The 16,640-nt window shown below is 47.9% G+C and overlaps 1 protein-coding gene across 4 annotated transcripts in view; it reads right to left on the bottom strand.

Moving 5' to 3' along the window:
• Nucleotides 1–15,580, bottom strand: part of cacna2d2a (calcium channel, voltage-dependent, alpha 2/delta subunit 2a) — a 602,032-nt gene extending 586,452 nt beyond the window's left edge. For all 4 annotated transcript variants that reach the window (XM_052017908.1, XM_052017909.1, XM_052017910.1 and 1 more), the window contains exon 1: nucleotides 15,471–15,580. In XM_052017908.1, coding sequence (XP_051873868.1) covers nucleotides 15,471–15,556 — 86 coding nt within the window. In that variant the 5' untranslated portion in view covers nucleotides 15,557–15,580. The remainder of the gene's footprint in view (nucleotides 1–15,470) is intronic.
• Between the last annotated feature and the right edge of the window lie 1,060 nt (nucleotides 15,581–16,640).

Raw genomic sequence — 16,640 nt, 5'->3', positions numbered from 1 at the left:
CCTGAATTCACCACCTTCCCCTTGGTGAAGCATGTACAGCACAGAAACAGGCCCTTTCAGCACACCTCATCTATGCCAATTGTGATTCCCATCTACACTAATCCCATCTACCCTAATCCCGTATCCCTCTATGCCTTTCAAAGTACCTGTCCAAACGCCTTTTAAATATTGTAGGTGTGCGTGCCTCTACCACTCCTCTGGCAGCTTATTCCAGATATTCACCACCCTCTATGTGAAGAACTTGCCCCTCGCATCCTCTTTAAATTTCTCCCCTCTCATGTTAAACCTGTGTTATGAACTGCCCTGCCCTGGAAGAAAGGCTCTACCTATCCTATCAATGCCCCTCATAATTTTCTAAACCTCTATAGGGTCACCTCTCAGCCTCCTACATTCCAATGAGAATTAACCCAGCCTATCCAATCTCTCTTTATAACTACAGCCCTCCATTCCAGGCAACATTTTGGTGAATCTCTTCTGCACTCTCTCTGTTGCTATCACATCCTTCCTGTAATATGGCAACCAGAACTGTATAGAACACTCCAAGTATGTTTTACCAAATGATTTGTACAGCTGCAACATGAAGTCCCAGCTTTTATATTCAATGCCTTGGCATTTGAAGGCAAACATACCAAATGTTTTCTGCATTACGCCATCCACCTGTGTCACCATTTTCAGGGAGCTATGGAACATGCACCCAAGGTTTTTCTATACATCAACATTCTTAAGGTCCAGATGAAGGGCATTGACCCAAAAAGTTGTTTGTCTATTTCCCTCCACAGATGCTGCCTGACCCGCTGAGTTCCTCCAGCACTTTGTGTGTTGTTCCAGGTTCTAGTATCTGCAGTCTCTTGTGTCTCCTAAGATCCCTGCCATTTACTCTGTATGTCCTTCCAGAATTCTTTGAGGACCTCGCCCACATTCCATTGTTCCATACATAGATTAACCCGTTCATCCCTCAGGGGACCCACTTTTTCCCTAGTTAACCTCTTGCTCCTGATACACATAGAGAATGTGTTGAGATCTTCTTTATCTTACTTGCCAAGCTCCCAGAAACATTGCTTGTCTAGTCATGAACTGTCCCGCTGCTAACTTGGTTAAACTTGCAGGAATGTTGCTGGCATTAACCAGCTATATCTCCTGCGCCCAGCCGAAATCAACTTCCTCTTTACACTCCAAGTATCTCACAGTTCAACCCTGACTTCTCCCTTTCTGCTAGCAACACCCCCACCCACAACCCCAAAACACTTTCTCAGAGTTGACAAGCTTAATCTGTCTAATAGTTCCTTACCAAGCTCCAATGTGAATGCGAGACATCTGTATGCAACAGCACATTCTCACTCTCTTACTGAGATCCACATCTTCCTGTACACCAGAGAAATGCTCAGCTTGATTCTTTTTCCCTAACTACCTAATCTACGTGACCTTCTCCGCCTCAGTGTTCCTGTACACACTCAAACTGGTTTACCTGTTGTTCTATATGAACCCTGACAGTTCTCCTCATCCAGGTCACTCAGCCCCTGTCCTCTGGGATTCACTCTCTACCAGGATATCCTTCCCTCTGCAACTTCAAGAACTTTTCAACCAATCTTTCCACTGACTAATTTTGGTCACATTCCCTGCTACTCTTCCCCCTGTATGTCAGGGTTGATCCATTGCCAATACCGTTTAGTACCACATAACATCTTGGAGGACTACACAGTGGGGAAGCAGTTGCTGTAACTGAGAAACAAAAGGCTGCATATATTGGAAATCTGAACTAATGCCAGAAAATGCTGGAAACACTCAGTAGATCAGGCAGCGTCTGTGGAGAGAGAAACAGTTAATGTTTCAGGTCAATGAGCTGTCATCTGATTTTTCATCATCAACCTGAAATGTTGTTTCACTCTCCACAGATGTTGTCTGACCTGCTAACCTTCTCCAGCATTTTGTTCTTATGTTGCATTAGCTCAGTCCAGGCAAATTTATTGCCAAAGATTAGCTGTTGTCCATGGAACAGCCCATGAATTATATCAGAACCAGTACACTGAAACACAGTGAGAATGAAACTGGACAATCACCTACCATTGACCTAGGCACTTGATCTAAACATGAAAGTTCTTCCCAACCCAGATGACCTTGCAGAGTCCTCTGCATGAACATCTGGGACTGGTGTCTACATTAGGAGAATAAACTAAGAAAGCTTCCCTACAGACAAGCCAAGCAACAGCCTGGCATGAAGGTACTCACTGAATGTTATCTTATAGCCAACTTGGCAGATTTCTCCATCACAGTCTGGACACATCCGGTCCCACCAGCAGAACAGACCTCCAGGTTTAGTTGGATTAGCTCTAGTAGTCCTCAATGTTGATACTAGAACCCATGAAATCTCAAGGCCTCAGGTCTAAAACATTATTAAGGAAACCCCCTACTCCTCCAAGAAGGACAAGGGCAGCATGTGTTTGTGAACACCACCACCTGCAGGTTCCCCTCCAAGTTGTACACCATCCTAATTTGTAAAAATATCACTGGTCTTTCACTGTCGCTAACTCTAAATACTGGAACTTCTCCCCAGCAGTTCTGTGGAAGCACCTTCACCAGATGAACAAAGGCTGTTCAAAGCAGCTTTTCACCAACGCCTTTTCAAAGGCATGCAGGAAAGGGATATAAATACTGACCTTGCCAGTGAACCCAACATCCCATTAATGAAGAGAAAAGCTAACATTAATATTAACTGCCACAGAGGGCATCGGTATTATTTATGCTCACCAGTGCTTACCAAAGCCGATGGTAATGATGAGGTGTGTGTCATAACTGTTGCAAGCCAGCAGTCTCTCACAAATGCCTGATGCCTATGATCAAACCTAGCAATGATTCGCTCTTTCCCATCCCAACAAACTATCTAATGAAAAGACATTCCCAATTTCCCAGCCCACCCAACAACGTTCCCAAGCTTTTAGAGTAGGGTAATTCAGCAAGATCTTAAGACCCGTTATGGATGCCAAGCATGGAAATAAACCTATTCCTGGCCTCTGTTCAAATACAACTTGACTTGCACACTGCTACTTGAATTAATCTGCACTCTTAGCAGAATACCGATCTTGGTGGAATGCTGCCATCTCGTTCATTCATTCATCTCTGGTACAAGATCCAGAGTAAGGTGGTTAAGGACCTTCCTGAACTGGGATGGCCCTTGAATTGATTTCTTCTCTGCCCCAGATGGTCATAATTTTCCCCTTTTGAGTTTTCAGTGTACATGCTCTGTCATTCTCTTGGACTTGAATTTCTTTGTTATTCACATGCCCTGTTTCATTGAATTCCCAGGTTCTGAGAATTCCAACAGTGAAAGATGTGACTGAGTGACTCATCCACTGCCATTATCCCTGTAAACTCGGGTTCTAAAAATCCTCAGTGCATAACAGTACTCTTTGGAAGATTTTACTCTCCATCCTTCCTATCCCTCCCCCATTTCCCTTTGCCCATCCAACTATCCTACATTTTCAGTGGAGCTTTCTTTGCCATCTTCAATACCTCCTGATACACCTTCCCTTCCTCTCCCTTTCAAAATTCCACAGGAACATTCCTTCCAAATCCACTCCTCCTTCACCAGCACCACAACCTCAACTTCCTACAGAATCTTCCTGAGCATCTGCATCTCTGCCATGTAATTCCCTCTCCATTTCCATTATCCAGTAGTCCAAATACTCTTCCCAGATAAAAGAGCAACTTATCTTTGTGCACTCATAATGTGGTGTTCTTTACACTGGGGAGATCAGACACAGACAGGACAACCTTCTGGTTGCCTATTATTTTAATTCTCCATCCAACTCCCACACTGACCTCCCTGTGCTCAATGTAAGTTTAAAGGACAGCAGCTCATCTTTCAACTTGGCACTCTAGGCAGAGAAAACTAAGAAGATACTTAATGGAGCTTTTAAAATTCATAAGGGTTTTTAAATAAAGTGAAGCTGTTTCCTACCTCTGATGGGCTGACAACCATATGGAAAACTTACTCTTAGCCAACAAGTAGTTAGAATTTGGAATATGCTGCCTGATACCCATTCAATATTAGCTTTCTAAAGGGAATTAGGTAAGTATTTGGAAAAATAACAGGGAAACAGGTTGAATTCCATTAAAAAGACAGAATTCAACCTGCTGTGGAGAGCATTATCCAAGTAGACCCAAGACTTTTGAACTGTTCTGGAATTCAGTCTCTTCAAGGGCCTCCCTTTTGCTCTCTAAAAGTTGTCCCAAATTAGATTCTAGCTGTGTGTGGAACTTGATAGGTCAGTGAAACGAGATCACCTGCCTCTCTGCATTTTCCATTGACTGTACCACTAATCCACCACAATCCCTTCCTTTTGCTTTAGCTTGTTTGCCAACAAATTTATCTGAAGTTACAAGTTAGAAGTGGAGTAGGCGTTTTAGCCCCTCAAGCCTTCTCCAACATTTAATAAGGTATTAGCTGATCTGATTATATATTCTGATCTGATCTGAAAATGTATTCACCCCTGCCTTAAAGATATTCAAAGGATTTGCTTCCACCAGTCCTTGAAGAAGACAGTACCAAAGACTAACAGTCCTCTCAGAGAAAAAACTCCACTTCATTGAATCGTAGAAAGTTTACAGTTTAGAGGGAGATCACTCAGCCAACAGCTCTCTGCCACCCCCCCCCCCCAGCACTTTTTACTTAACCTTAAATGGGTGATTTCTTGTTTTAAAACGGCGACCCCTAGATCTAGCTACTACATTTTAGTTCTTAGAAGTTTTTAGTTATTTCTATTATGACATTTAAGAGGCACTTAAATAGAAAAGGCATAGAAGAATATGGTCCTAATGTGGGCAAATGGGATTAGTGTTGAGGGGCAAAAAGATCAGCATGGACATGTTGGGCTGAAGGGCCTGTTTCTGTGCTATACGACTCTGTGACATTAGATTCTCCTGCAAGAAAAAGCATCCCCCCCACATCCACCCTGTCAAGGCCCATCCGGACCCTGTGATTTAATTATCCCCTCTCACTCTTCTAAATTCCAGTATGTACAACCCTAGCCTGTCCAGTCTTTCTTCTCCCACTTCACACCTGCACAGACTCATTTAAACACAGTTTTTCAATACCAGCTGTTTCTCCAGTGACCCAGAGTATACACAAGAAGGATAGATGGTAAGGGTTCAAGCAATGGGGGGGGGGGGGGGGGGGTGGAATCAGCATTCAAAGAACCAAACGGGGCACCTCACTTTTCTCTTATTTGCATCTCCACCTAGAGAAATATCACCGTTCCTTCATCATTAATTCCTACCTGACACCACGGCCTAACATCCTCATCATAGAGACTGCAGCAGAAAAGTGCCAGCGCCTCAGTTCACACAATAACCACCGGACAAGATCCGTCCCCATAAAAGTGCTTGAGGAGGGTAAGGCGGGCCGGAGCAAAAGAGCGGGAGAAGGCGGCTCACGACACTCTGAGGCCAACAACACTGGCAGGGGGAGGCGGGAAAGATGTTGAGGGAGGGAGGTCAATGGAGGGCAAATGTGGGGGGGGGGGGGGAGCTGGAGTAGAGAAACTGAGGCGATAGGACGTCCGCAGGGTGATGCAGAGGGTTGGGTGAAGAGAGGGTGAGGGAGAGGAACAGAGAGGACTGAGGGACCGAGGGAGGGATGGGGAGAGGGCTCCCGTTGTGGGGTGTGAAGGCGGATTCAGGGAGGGGAAGCACTGTTAAAGACAGCGGCATCTCCCGTAGCATCGCGCGTGCACGCGATGCCCGCACCCGCGGAGAGGCGCGCATCAGAGGCGCGCCCCATCCGCCGTCCCGAGCAGCCCGGGCGCGGCGGGTACGGTGTGCGGACCCCAGGACCCCACTGCTCCGTGTGCTGGGTGTCAGTCAGTCACAGCCTGGCGAACCGCGGAGCTACCGACACTTCACTACTCCAACAGCCTCCCCTCTCTGGGCGCCGCAGAAGTGACTACTTCTCACCTATTTTGCATCTCAACACCCTGATCCAAGATGTCACGGTTAATCTGTCAACCACTTGGCTGAACATATTCCTGTTAAAGAAGCACGTACGTTTAAGGGAAATGGACTGATAGCAGGATTTCCAAATGAACTACAACTTCTAGTGACGACACCTAAATAAAACGCCTGTCTAGGCAGTTCCGGTGCTGCTCAATTCTAAACCCATGCCTATATTGGAGGAATTAATATTCCTCAGTGTGTTACCAGGGCTTAAATATTAGGGTTAAATTATGAGGATATCGTTACATAACTTTTACTTGCAATACCTTCAGCTTGGATATGTATTAACTTATGGTGTTGAAAATGATGAAGGGCTTGATAGGAGAGATACAGAAAATCTGTATCGTGTTTTAAGGGGAACTTAGAAGAGGAAAACACGATTTAAATTCAGGCCATACGGGAGTGAATTTGGGAGGGCCTTTTTCACATGAGAGTTAAAATATGTAATCCTCCTCCTGGAAGGCTTCCCACCTCTCCCACTCTGCCCATCCCCAATTAAAGTTTTCAAAATTGGAATCAATAGATCTTTGCTGGAAAAAAAATCAAGAGATATGGAGCAAACGGAGGCAAATGGAGCCACCAACAATAGATTAGGCTGAAATGCCTCCTACTCAGCCTCCTCCTGTCCCGCGGTACAATGCAACAAATTATTGGGGGTGGTTTTATGAGTGCTGTGCAGATCATTTTGAATTTAGTGCTCTATATCTCTAAATAATTGAAAAAGAAATGTACCAGATAAGCCTCCAGGACTGGGTCAAAGATACATAGTATTCTAAGTGCAGCAATTTAGAAATGTAATGGTGCCTATGACTGGCCCCAGGGGATAGCCATGTGCCTACTAAGCAACATACACAGTGTAGCTGGGACTTATAGTCTTGTAACAAAAAGTAGTAGTGATAGCATAGCGGCCAGATGGGGCCCAGTAATGTTAACTGGGAAGACGTTATTTGTGGAGATGGTTAGAATTACAAACAGTGTTTGTGTTTCCACATGGATTGTTAACTCGCCAACATATAGGAATCAGAGTTATACTTATGTGAATAGTTATCAGAGTAACTGGGGCGCAGCATGGTTGAAAAGTGCTTAGAATGGCTACAATGTAAAAACAGTTCACATCACACAAAGTAGAATTACAGAGGAAAAGCATCATTTGGTAAAATACTGGATGGAAAATGTTGCATGGCTCCAAATAAAATAAGGAAGATGCCCCAACTGAAAGTGTTGCTATTTCTACAGTTCTCTCCACACCATGCATTGTACCCCAGGAAGGAGCAGCGGGGTTATGATTCCTCAGCTATACTGCTCTTAAGTATTTGGAGCTGCACAGCATTATGAAGCTCCCCCAACTGGTTAAGCGGGGTATGGCTGAAACACACACCTGGATGGTCCTGGGTGCACAGCTGGATTCTACTATTGCCCTCACTTCAAAAATGTGATTCCTCCTTCTCTATGTTCTCTAATGGCCACGGTAGATAATTTCGGGAGACTGGATAACAATAACACACATTCCTTTAACTCTCACTTAAAATAAAAATGTCTCAAGTCATTCCACAGAAATAAAAAAAATCAGCAGCTGTGTTGATAGCAGTTAAGAGGTCAATTATTTGAAGAGATTAGCTTTTAAAAAGGTTTTGAAAGCAGGTAGATAAAGAGAGGGGTAGAAGGGTACCATGAAGGAGTTCCAGAGATTAGGACCAAGACCAAGAATATGTGTGCAAATAGTATAGGTGGATGGACAAGACAGAGGAACTAGCGTTAAAGATAAAACAAGTGTATTGATGGTTGCATGGTAGAAGGTGATGGAAGGATTTATAAACAGAACTCCAATGTAGTCAGCAGGGACCAGGTGTTGGTCAGACAGTGCTTTGGGTCCAACGGGATGTAGGCTGCAGATCGCTGTAGAAGCCAGCAAGAAAGGCATTCACTCCCCACATTCCCATCAACTCCCCTCAGATTCCTCCATTTGTCTACACGCTGGGGACAATTTACAGTGACCAATTAAGGATGTGGGAGGAAACCGGAGCATTGAGAGGAAACCCACACAGTCACACAGAGAGAATGTGCAAACTCCACACAGATGGTGCTGGAGGTCAGGATTGAACCTGGGTCTGATCTGTCAGGAAGCAGCTCTACTAGCTGTGCCACTGTGCTGCCATACATGTTGTATTTTGCTTACGTAGCAAGAGTCACCAACAATTAGTTGTTTTTCCATTTAAGTGACGTTACCTTCATAGTTTCCCTAGGATCTATTTCTGGGACACTCTTATACCCTTCCAAATGCTAAACCTTAGCAATATTATCCGAAAACACGATTTTAAAAAGCTGCAGATGCTAGAAATCTGAAATAAAAACAGACAGTGCTGGGTCTGGTTCTATCTGCCATTCACCTCTTCCCTAATAATTCCCATTATTATCTCTGTTACTAATCAGATTCTACCACTGGGAGCCCTTGTGTTCCTGCTTATCTCCCTCCAGCCTCTATCTCCACTTTCATACTCCCCTCCCCCCACCTCACTCCATCTGCCTCTTTCTTTTGTCCACATCCCTCTATCATCCACCTGCCTCTGTTTCCAAACTCTCCCCCCCACCCCCCCACCACCACCTGGCTCGATCTGCCCCTCATCTCTCCTCAGTCCACCAAGTACCTACTAGCCCCTGTCTCACCACTCCCTTTCTCCTCTTTATACTGGCCACCTCCCCTCTCCATTCTCAATCCTGATGCAGGATTTTGACCAAAAACATAGACAATTTCTTCCCCCCAACCCCCCAAACAGATGCTGTGCAACCCACTGAATCCCTCCAGCATATTATTTGTTACTTCAGATTCCAGCATCTGCAGTCTCTTGTGTCTCTGGATTGAAAAACTGCAGGTGCAGTAAATATGAAACAAATGCAGAAAAACATTGGAAATATTCAGCAGGCCCGACAGAATCCACATGGAGAGAAACAGAGCTAACTGCACAGATTTGCAGACAACATCCAGTCTTTTGCACTACCACCTTCCCTGACCCTTCAACTGCCTCTCTGTTATCACCACACTTGTCTTAACTTCCAGTATTGGAAGAGTAATAATTCCATCCAAATAAATATTGGAAACACCAAGGCTGATGTTCCTTGTGTGGCACTCTACACTGGGTCTGTGAATGACAGTGGGTTTGTTCACTGTGTTAAAGGTATCATACTGCTACAAGTGTGATGAGTGGGGACTACAGAAAGGAGAGCAAATGAGGCACACAACTACAGAAAACTAGGAACTCCCCCCTCCTCTGTACCGGCAAGGTTCAAAGTTTGATAGGATTTTATCTTTTCCCAGGAACTTGTTTTTCACCACTCTATCAAAGGAAAAGTAACAATAACAGAACTGGACAACAGAAGCAAGGCCAGGTTTTACTGCTTGTCCCCAGCTGCTCCTGAGGATTTGGTCTTGGGTTGCTTTCTTGATCATAGAGCCATGGAAACAGGCCCTTCAGCCCAACTCGTCCATGCCAATCAAGATGCCCATCTAAGCTAGTCCCATTTGCCCACGTTTGACCCATTTCCCCCCAAACCTTTCCTATCCATGTACCTGTCCAAGTGTCTTTTTAAGTGTTAATTTACCTGCCTCTACCACCTCCTCTGGCAGCTCATCCTATATACCCACCACCCTCTGTGTGAAGAAGTTGCCCCTCAGATTTCTTTTTAATCTTTCTCCTCTCAACTTAAACCTATGTCCTCTAGTTTTGATTCCCTTTCCTTGGGAAAAAGACTGCATGCATTCGGCCTTCATGTTAAAACCTAAAATTCAACATCACAGTAATTTTCACAACTGACCAGTTTGCTGAACCACTTCAGAAGGCATTGGGGGTATATACTGAGGGACTGGAGTCACATACGGGCAACACTATGGATAAGGTTAAGAGGTTCCCTTCTTCTAAAGAATGTTTCTGAACCAGTGAGGCTTTTCACAACAGTCTGTTGGTTTTCATGATCATTTTCATTCCTATGCCACCAGATTTATTATGTAAATTTTCTTGATTTGTTAGTTGAACTTTCACCCTCTGGGCTGCAGCTTCAACATTGCATGCATATATTTCCCACTGCAGCTTATTTGGTTCCTCTAAATATCAGAGAGGAAGAATAATGTGAGGATGCGTGCTAACTCAAGACTTTCCCAACAGGAAAAGTGGTCCAGACATGGCTAACAAGAAAGGTCAGAAGTGATATCAGAGCAAAGGAAGAGGTTTATAATGTTGCCAAAAAGAGCAGTAAGCCTGAGTACTATTTCAGAATTCAGCAAAGGAGGACCAGGACACTGATGAGGAAAGGGAAAGTAGATTACAAGGAAAATCTAGCAAAAACATAAACACAGACAGTGAAAGTTTTTATCGCTAGGCAACACAGTGGCACAGCAGGTAGAGTTGCTGCCTCACAGTGCCAGAGAACTGGGTTCAATCCTGACCTCAGATGGTGTCAGTTGAAGTTTGCAATTTCTAATGTGGGTTTCCTCCAGGTGCTCCAGTTTCCTCCCATGTCCCAGGTTAGTAGGTGAATTGGCCATTGTAAATTGCCCCAAGTGTGTAGGTGAGCGGCAGAATCTGGAAGGAGTTGGTGAGAGTGTGGGAAATTAAAAAATTAAATTAATGTAGCATTAGTATAAGTCAGTGGTTGATGGTTAGCATGGATTTGGTGGTCAAGGGACCTGTCTCTGTTCTGTATCTTTTTGTGACTATCTAAAAAGGAAAAAGTTAGCAAACTTTAATGTGGGTCTCCCACAGTGGAGACAGCAGAAATTATACTGGGGAATGAAGAAATGGCAGAGAAATTATGTAGAAAAATTTTGTTTGTCTTCATGGAAGAAGACACTAATGAAATTCCTGTAAATAGTGGAAGCATAGAGTGCATGAGGTGCTTAAATATACTAGATTTAATGAAAAAACAACATTGAAGCAATTAGTGGGACAGTAAGCCCAATGACAACATCCTCGGGTTTTCAAGGAGGCAGCAAGGGAGACACCCTCTGCATTGGTTGTCATCTTCCAAAACTCCATAGATTCTAGAATCACCCCATGGACTCAAAGGTAGCAAATGTAACCACATTATTTAAGAAAGGAGGGAAGAGAGAACAGGGAACAGTAGGACATTTACCCTGATTTCAACAGTTGGAAAAATGCTTGGATCAACTACTAAAGAAGTTACAACAAGGCACTTAGAGAATATTAATAGGATTGGGCAGATTTAGCATGGATTTATGAAAGGGATATTATGGCTGACAAATCTGTTAGACTAGATAAGGGGAATTCTGTGAATGTAATGTATTTGGATGCAAGGTCTTTGACAAGGTGCCACGTGAGAGGCTATTAAGCAAAATTAGAGCACCTGTGATTGGGGGTAATATACTGGCATTGACTGAGGACTGTTTAATAGATAGAATAGAAATAAATGGGTCATTCTGATGTTGGAGGTTATGACAAGCGGGGCGCCTCAGTAAAAGGGCACTATGAGATGACCAATTGCAATATATCAAAGTCTGCTGATGATTCCAAGCTGAGTGGCAGTGAGAGTTGAGAGGAGGGTGCAGAGAGGCTTCAGGGGATTGTAGATAGTCTATGTGGATGGGGGAGGACATGGTAGATGGAATATAATGCAGAAAATGTGAGTTCCTCCACTTTGGTAGAGAAATTAGAAAAAAAATACTTTTAAAGTGATGAAAAATTGAAAAGTGTTGGTGTTCAGAGGGACCAGGTGTCCTTGTACACAAATCACCGGAAGTTAGTGTTCGGGTACAGCAAGCAACTAGGAAAACTAATGGTATGTTTATTTGTCTTTATTGCAAGACGATTTGTGTTCTAGTAATCTTACTGAAATGATATGGGGTCTTGATGAGACCGCACCTGGAATTCCCACATAAGGAAATGCAATGTGGGACCACCAGATTGATTCCCAGGTGAGGGATAGTTCTGTGAGGAGAGTAACACAGACAGGACCTGTATTCTTGAGGGTTTTCAAGAATGAGAGGTTATCTTTCTTTTGGGTAGAGATTATGCTTGCACTGGCAGGGGTCACCACAGTCTTAACATAAGGAGTCAGTTATTCAGAACTGGGATGAGAAGAGACGCCAAAAAGAGCACCTTTGAAACTGTGTTCTCCCACTGTTCCTTTGGGTGTGGCAAGATGGGGAACAAGCGCATTACTGGCGTTATAAGAACTAGCGCTGTTTGTGTTGCAGCAAGATGAGAGGCCCTATAATCTACCGGCCATCCAGTGTTTATCTTATTCCCAGACAAAGCTGCATTGGCGTTTGACCGTTCTGAAAAACATCAAGAATTGCGGTACCGAACAACGACATATTATCCGCACCGGCAATTCTAAATATAACAGCCCCACTCAAACAAAAATCACGCTATGTGTGTGTGTATATACACACCAGCATAATGTGAACTAGCCCAGCCTTGCTGCGACGGGCGCAAACAGACGCTGGAATATACTGCAGTAGATTTACACTCAACCTGTGCAAATTATACAATTATACCCTTTGACTTCATACACACCTCACACAGATGCCCACTGAGAGGTGGGCTCTCCAAAGATACACTCGCCTTTTGTATGAAGCATCTCGGTGGCTGGTCCGCTGCGATATTGGGCACGTCACCTTTTATTACACAAGGGCACGGGTTGGGAGGTGGTGTCGGTGGAGGTTTGGGGACACACGTGTCACCGGCGCAGGTAACCGGAGAATCGCCCACGGCTCCAGGCAGATGTTTGAGGCAACAGGGGGATACAGGGTGAGCGCAGGAAAGTGGCGCTGAGGTTTAAACAAAAACAGCAAATGTTGGAAGACTCAGTGAGTCAGGCAGTACCTGTGAGAAGAGAAACAGTCAACGTTTTGGGGTCTGCGACCCTGTGGTTTTATTGAATGGCGGAAAAGGCACGAGAGATTTTTTCCCTGCTTCTAACTCCCGCTGGTCATGCTCCTAAGGTGAGGACCATGTTAAATCGACGTTAGGGGGAGGCGCCGATTAAAGTGGCGAGCAAACTGCACACGTAAAATAAGTAAGTGGGCTTTAATAGCGATGGTGGGGAGGACCGAGACGGCAGTGTGCCGCGTACAGGAACCCCTGCAACAGTTTGCCCCGGCGGGACATGGAAGCAAGTTAATGGCCGGTGCCTGCAATGAGACACGACTGCCGGGGATTCCTGTCGCTGCAGCGTTCGCCAGTTCCCTCGGTGTGTCCGCCAACACGGACCCGGGGCCGGGATCCGACCAGCCAAGGAGAGCAGTCACCGTGTCCTCGGCCCGCGCACAGACCCTACAGAGGAAGGAGGGAGGGGGCGATCGAAGTCTTGTGGGGGGATGCGCCTCAGAAGCGAGGTCTCCCGTGGGCAAGAGCAGCACCCTCTCACTGGGCGCCACACAGCCTTCTCCTCGCCTGACACCTACAGAAAGCTGCCCAGACCCGTTGCAGGGAGAATTCCAGCCGATTTCGGCATTTCGGCTCAAGATGGTTGTAGAATTAACACGGCGAACGCAGCAAATCGGCTGCAGATGCGCCAACACTGGGGTGCTGGCCCGTGTTTACAACTTGGCAAGGCAGCTCGTATCTGCACCAATTTCAGCCTCACCAGAGCTGGCGGCTCCCTTTTCATTGCCCCCGCCCCCCCCCGTAACTCAAACAACTCCTGCCCCTAGATCATCTCCCGGCGAAATCCACAGCCATCACCCGCTCCGGCCTTACTCATACCTCGCCGCATCACACGCTGCCTTACTCACTCTCGGCACTGGAAAGTTGTTTATTGTGAATAATTGATAAAGTGTTAACAAAACAGTAGATCTGAGTAAGTGCTGGCGGTGTCCCACTCAGCAGCACCGCTCCAGTACCCGGGGAATTGCACACCAGCTCCCCCCACCCACCCACGTAACGCCGAGCCGGGATACCCCTTCACCCCGCCGTCTGCAGGGCAGGGTCGGCAGAACCCCACAATTTCACATCCAGAGCGGCAAACGCACAGCGACACTGATATCCCCGAATGTGTACTCAGCCCTCCTGGAGAGGCAGGGTTTAGGAATACAGCGGCACGGCGGGGCGCCGGTTTGTGCACAGGAAAAAGTCAGCGCCGGATCGACCCCGCAGTCACCGAACCCACCACCGTTACCGACCCCACTGTCACCAGCGGTGAGCAGACAAAACAGGGCAGCGCAGAGAGATGGGCACCTGTTGTTCTGGCCAAGGACACCTGCATCCCAGAGCTAGACACTGACCCCACTGCCACCCCACTCTGAAAGTGGTCTCACCGTCAAAGACAACATTTACATTCACCAAGCCATCCCCAACCCCCAGGTCCCAGGGTCTCATTCTTCCTTCCCCCACCCCCCACCCCTGCCCAGCCCCTTTCCTCGGAGTCTCCACTCCCCTCTAGTCCCATTCCCTGAGGTCTCTCTCCCACACAGCCCCGTTCCCCGGGGTCTCCCCCCAGCCCCGTTCCCCGGGGTCTCTACCCCCCCCTCTAGCCCCATTCCTTGAGGTATCTCTTGCCCCCCCAGCCCCGTTCCCCGAGGTCTCCCCCCAATCCCCGTTCCCCGGGGTCTCTACCCCCTCTAGTCCCGTTCCCTGGGGTCTCTCCCTCTTCCCCCCCCCCCCCAAGCCCCGATCTCCGGAATCTCTCTTCCCCCACCCAGCCCCGTTCCCTGGGCTCTCTCCCACACCCTCAGTCCCATTCCCAGGGGTCTCTCCCACCCCCCAGTCCTGTTCCCCAGGCTCTCTCCCACACCCCACACCCAGCCCCGATCCCTCTCCTACCCACCCCCAGTCCCGCTCCCCGGGCCTCCCCCAGCCCCTGCCACAGCCCCGTTCCCCAGGGTCTCTCCCTGATTCCCACGTCCCAGGGTCTCATCACTCCTTCACTCCTTCCCCTGGAACTTTACCGGCGACAAAGTCCGGCAGAGCGCGGAGGACGAGTTGCGTCCCTTCCCCGCTATGGTTTCGCTCTTCCCGCCTCCTCCACCCCCTGCTCCCGTGCATTCACCCCCTCCGCCCACCCCCACCGACCCTCCACTCCGGACCCTCACAGATCGAGGAAAGACGGCGGCCAAATGCGCATCATCGCATCCGTCCGCAGGTCGCAGCGACCCGGCGCCGTCCATCCCACCGGGAGCGTCTCACCCCGGGTGAGATCTTCCCACGTCCTTCCACCGGGAGCACCTCCTCCTCCCCGAACCCCCGGGATCATCTCACCCCGGGTGGGATCACCTCACCCCGGGTGGGATCTTCCCAGTCCTTCCACCGGGAGCATCGCCCCCTCCCCGAACCCCCAGGACCATCTCACCGCGGGTGGAATCTTCCCACCGGGACTGTCCCACCGGGAGCGTCTTATCCCATCCCCTTTCCCGGGAGTACCCGGTAGGAGCTCCTCTTTCCACCTCAAACATCGAGCAACATCCCGGCCCGAAGCCCCGGGTTGTTCTCGCCCCCCTCCCGCCGGGGACGCCCGGTGCCCCGGGGACTCACGTGTAGTTGGCCGGGAAGCTGTAGCCCGCCGCCAGGTCGGTCAGCACCAGCAGAGCCACACACAACGCGCCGCCGGCAGCCGCCATTTCCACAGCCCGGCCGGGACCCGCACACCGCTCCATTCAACCAGAGAGAGAGGCGCGCACCCGCGCCAACGCCGCTCCGCACGGCCAGCAGATGGGGAAGCGCGCGGCCGCGTGAGCGCGAAGGAGGGAGGGTGACGTCAGGGAGAGGGAGGCAGGAGGGACGATGAGAAGTGACCCGGGCATTGGGCAGGAGGAACTGATGGGATCGGGTGGGGTGGAGGGGGTGATGGGGTGACAGGGGGTGGAGAGGCTGGGGGGTGGAGGGGTTGGGGGGTGGTGGAGGGTGGAGAGGTTGGGGTGGAGTGGGTGAGGGTCGTGGGGAGGGGTGGAAGATTGGGGGTATTAGTTTATTATTGTCACTTGTACCGAGGTACAGTGAAAAACTTGTCTTACAAACCGATCGTACAGGTCAATTCATTACACAGTGCAGTTACATTGAGTTAGTACAGAGTGCGTTGATGTAGTTCAGGTAAAAACAGTAGCAGTATGGAGTAAAGTGTCACAGCTTCAGAGAAAGTGCAGTACAATAAGGTGCAAGGTCACAACAAGGTATATCATGAGGTCATAGTCCATGTCATTGTATAAGGGAACCATTCAATAGTCTTATCACAGTGGGGTAGAAGCTGTCCTTAAGTCTGGTGGTACGTGCCCTCAGGCACCTGTATCTTCTACCCAATGGAAGAGTTGAGAAGAGAGAATGTCTCGGGTGGGTGGGGTCTTTGATTATGCTGGCTGCTACACCAAGACAATGAGAGGCAAAGACAGAGTCCAAGGAGGGGAGGCTGGTGTCCGTGATGCACTGGGCTGTGTCCACAACTCTCTGCAGCTTCTTGCGGTCCTGGGCAGAGCAGTTGCCATGCCAACCCATGATACATCCAGATAGGATGTTTTCTATGGTGCATCGGTAAAAGTTGGTGAGAGTCAAAGGGGACAAACCAAATTTCTTTAGCCTCCTGTGGAAGTAGAGGCGCTGGTGAGCTTTCTTGGCTGTGGCATGTACGTGGTTTGACCAGGACAGGCTGTTGGTGATATTCACTCCCAGGAACTTGAAGCTGTCAACCCTCTCGACCTCAACACCATTGAT

This window comes from Pristis pectinata, chromosome 6, assembly GCF_009764475.1.
Source record: "Pristis pectinata isolate sPriPec2 chromosome 6, sPriPec2.1.pri, whole genome shotgun sequence".
Lineage (NCBI taxonomy): Eukaryota > Metazoa > Chordata > Chondrichthyes > Rhinopristiformes > Pristidae > Pristis > Pristis pectinata.
The sequence above is the reverse complement of the archived record's forward strand: the minus strand, read 5'-3'. Positions and strand labels throughout refer to the sequence as shown.